We start from the raw sequence: 4294 nt of genomic DNA on the forward strand, positions 1-4294 counted from the left end.
AATTGAGTCTGCCTCTGAAAAACCCTTCAACTGTAAATTATGTGCTAAGGAAATACTTATCCCCACATGCAGAGCAATCTCGATGCATCCTGCTAAAGACATTCTTATGGAAGAAGTAGAAAGCTGATACTCCTAACACTGAGAATGTAAAACTGACAATTCCGCACAAACTGCTGGGTGAGATTTCAGTTCCAAAAGACAAGTTAGATGTAGCTTTAACTGGTCAAATATTATATAAACAGGATTCAAAGAAGCAAAGCACTAAATCAGGTCATGAATCTAGTTCAAGTAAGGATCAACTGAATGGTCATCCACAACAAGGGAAAACTCATCGGTCTGATCATCTACAGACTAGAACAACCGCTTTAAATAGCACAAATCAACCTTCTGTCCAGGTTATTAGTAACGGAAATGAAAGAAAGAGTTTGAACTCTTTTTTAGAGATAGGCCAGGGACTCAGATACAAGACATAGTGAAATTAAACAATCAAGTATTGCAAGTTAGTTCGTATAATTGTAAAAATGTGAAATCTAATGTAGAAGCTATACGCGAACTCTGTTCAAAATCAGACATTTTATTACTGCAAGAAACTTGGCTTTTTCAGTGTGAGCAATATCTCCTGGGTGAACTGGGGGGGGGGGGGGGGGAAGTTAAATATGTAGGTAGAGGCTGTGATTATTTTGATCCAATTCCTCCTATACAAATGCCTCGGGGTTATGGCGGAGTTGCAATATTATGGAGCATTGACATTGATAAATTAGTAACAGTGCTTCCTGATGGTAATGAGAGGATTATTTGTATTGAATTTAAGTCAGAATCACATAATATAGTATTTATCTCTGTCTATATGCCTTCGAGAGGAACAGCCTACTCTGACTCTAGTTTTGAAGATAATTTAGAATTATTGCGTAGTATCTGTTTAAAATACAGGAACAGTCACAGTATGTTGATAGGTTGAGACCTGAATGTAGATTTATCAAAGAATGGTAATTATGGTAAAGATAAGCGCTCTGATCTTATGTTTGAATTTATGGAACACTTGTTATTGGAATTTGACGTTAGTGGTAAATCTTACGTAAATCCAAGAGGTGATGATTGTACTGAAATTGACTATTTTTTGAAACCTTTGGCCAATGACTCTTTTGGTACAAAGATAGTGTTGAAGGATATTGCTACTAACTGTTCTGACCATTACCCTATAGCAATTGCTGTATATTGTTCATTCACAAAAGCTGAAAATAAAAAAGAAGTGAAATGCTATACCCCAAGAATTAAATGGGATAAAATAGATAAGGAAGAATATGCAGCCATGATTACACAAAATCTACATGACCTTAAATTCATGGACTTTAAGGATCCGACAAGTTTTTCTAAGTTTATCATATCATTCATGGAAGTCATTAAAAATACCATGATGAATTTTAAAGCTAAACCCAAAAAACTGAATTCTAAACCAAAATTGAGAGTCTGGAATAAGGATATTTCTGAAGCACTTCAGCTGTTACGGAAATCGTATAAAGCATGGAACGCAGGAGGTAGACCATGGGAACCAAACGACCCACGGTTTTATGCAATGAAATTACATAAGAAGTTATTTAGGTCTAAATGTAGGATTGAACGGGCAAGACGTAAGAAACTTGAGCAAGAAGAAATTCTGAACACTCGGTTCAAAGATCCAAAGTTGTTTAATAAACTGGTAAATAAGCAAAAATGTAAATCCTCTGATGATTTGGACTCACTACATGTAAATGGGGTTGAATACAGTGGTACTGCTTCTGTGATTGATGGTTTTTATGAACATTTCCAAACCCTGGCTGTTGAAAGTGAAGCTGAGAATTTTGACAGTGAATACCATAAAATGGTTGAAGAAGAAATTATCCAAATACAAGAGATTGTTTCTGATAAAAAAGTCAATCCTGTTAGTATGTGCGAACTGAAAAATGCAATTTGTTCCATTAATGTTGGCAAAGCCACTGATTTTTATGATTTGTCAATTGAAAGCATTAAGTTTGGCGGAGAAGATCTTCATGTGATGTTGCTTCAGATTATTAACTCTATTTTCGATAAGGGTGATGTTCCATCTGTTCTGAAAATTGGTGTCCTGTCTCCTGTCTACAAGAATAAGGGACCATGTAATGATGTGTCAAACTACAGGTGTATAACTGTTCTACCAGTGATCGTGAAAATTATAGAATCTATATTAAAGCAGCGTATAGCCCCATTGATTGACATCTGTCAAAGTCCGTATCAGCGTGGTTTTACAAAGAATACTTCTCCACTTCATGCAGCTATTATTGTTGAGGAAATTGCCAGGAACTCCAAAGATGACAATATCCCCATTGATTTTATTTTTCTGGATGCTAAATCTGCGTTTGATGTTGTATCCCATGACCATCTTTTACGCCGGATGTATCAAATTGGTATACAAGACAAACATTGGGCACTTTTAAAGAGTCTTCATGAGGAAACTTCTAGTGTAGTTAAATGGCATAATAGGGTTACAGATGTCTTCAATGTGAAACAAGGCGTGAGACAAGGTGGAGTTTTAAGTGCAGATTTATATAAGGTTTATGTTAATCCCCTGTTGAAGACGTTAGAAGCAACTGAAACTGGTTCACGCATTGGAACTGTCAGATGTAATGCCAGTGCATGTGCTGATGACATCACTCTAAATTCAAGTTTAACTGATCACGCCCGAGTTTTAATCAGCACAGCTGAACAATTTTCAAACATGGAAAGGTATACGCTTCAACCAAAGAAAACTGAAGCCCTAAGGGTACACCCTCGGAAATCCGGGAAAAACAATCTTTCAACTGGAACATATACTGTTTACAATAATGAGATTAAGAATGTTAAGTCTTCTACACATCTGGGGATCAAGAGGTCAGTTACAATCAGCGCAACTAGTTGTGATAACGTTGATAACAACATTTCAAAGGCTAGAAGGACAGTATACAGTTTTATGCCTTCGGGTTTACATGGTCATAATGGCTTGGACCTTTGTTCAATGTTACACTTAATACAGTTATATGTCAGTCCGGTATTAACTTATGGTCTTGAGGTGATATTTCCAAAGAAAACAGACTTGGAACGGTTGGAGAAGTATCAAAGGAGACTCTTGAAACACATTTTATCTATACCAAACAATACCACTGATTCTGCAGTCTATATTCTGTCTGGATTTTTACCGGTTGAAGCACAAATACATAAAAAAGCATTGGTTCTGTTCAATAACATTTGTTTACAAAACGACCAGTCAGTCGAAAAAGCCATTGCTAAAAGACAACTGTGTGTTAAATCTATGAAAAGTAACAGTTGGTTTATTGAGATTAAGACAATTTTCTGGTTATATCATCTACCAAATATTGATGGACTACTTGAACATCCAATTCAGAAGTTATCATGGAAAAAGACTGTCAATAAGGTTGTAAATGAATATTGGAAAGACCAAATACTCTCTCTAGCAAGTTACAGTAAAAGTTTGAAGTTCTTAAACTGCGAGTTATTTCAACCTGGCAAACCTCATCCCTTGGTTAGGATTCCACTAAATTCGTCTCATGATATCACAAGATTTCCTGTGAAATTGAAAATTGCATCTGGAACGTACATATTACAAAGTAATAGAGCAGTATTCAACCAAAATCAGATTAATCCTGTCTGCCTCATGTGTAATGAAGAGTCTGAGACATTGGAACATTTTATACTTCGTTGTGATTATTTACAACCCATTCGTCAACCGATTGTCTGCGATATTGAATTTGAATTTAACTCTCTGCAACTTAAGCAACAATGGTGTAACCTGGTCACTGAAGAAAAGTTACAAGTTATTATTGACTGTACACATCTGTTTCACGGTGTGAAACTGGAAAGACTTGCAAAACTAGAATTTCAGTGTAAGAGATTGATATGTGCCCTGCATAGTAGTCGTTATAGGCAGCATACTACTATTAATAAACCTAAAAGAAAGTACCCTGACATCCGAGCTTCCGGTGAGAAACCACCATAGAAATTTTTTTTCCTTTACTTGAGAATTGAAACAAGCAATCATATACATGTACAATTTTGGTGGATGTGCTTATTCTTGGGTGTTGGTTTAACCAAAATCAGGGAACTTTGTGGACAGTTTATTATTATTATTGATATTGACACGTGAATTCACGGTTCTTCCATACGGGAGGATAAAGACAAAGAAGAAGAAGAAGATGGCGAGGATATTCAATGGATGCTCATACTTTAAAATTAGTTCAACACGCAGTTCAGTACTGTATGTATGGTGTGACTTCTACTTCAGTTA

The 4294-nt window shown here is 36.0% G+C and overlaps 1 protein-coding gene across 1 annotated transcript; it reads left to right on the forward strand.

Moving 5' to 3' along the window:
- Positions 1–1030: 1030 nt before the first annotated feature.
- On the forward strand, positions 1031–4006 carry LOC123558082 (uncharacterized). Its single transcript, XM_045349959.2, has one exon. It carries the CDS (start codon positions 1031–1033, stop codon positions 4004–4006), a length of 2976 nt encoding a protein of 991 aa, XP_045205894.2.
- Positions 4007–4294: the final 288 nt, after the last annotated feature.

The sequence above is a fragment of the Mercenaria mercenaria genome, chromosome 1, assembly GCF_021730395.1.
Source record: "Mercenaria mercenaria strain notata chromosome 1, MADL_Memer_1, whole genome shotgun sequence".
NCBI lineage: Eukaryota > Metazoa > Mollusca > Bivalvia > Venerida > Veneridae > Mercenaria > Mercenaria mercenaria.

What these genes read in the sequence shown, in the direction of transcription:
- LOC123558082 (XM_045349959.2), top strand. Translation starts at nt 1,031, where the DNA reads ATGGAACACTTGTTATTGGAATTTGACGTTAGTGGTAAATCTTACGTA.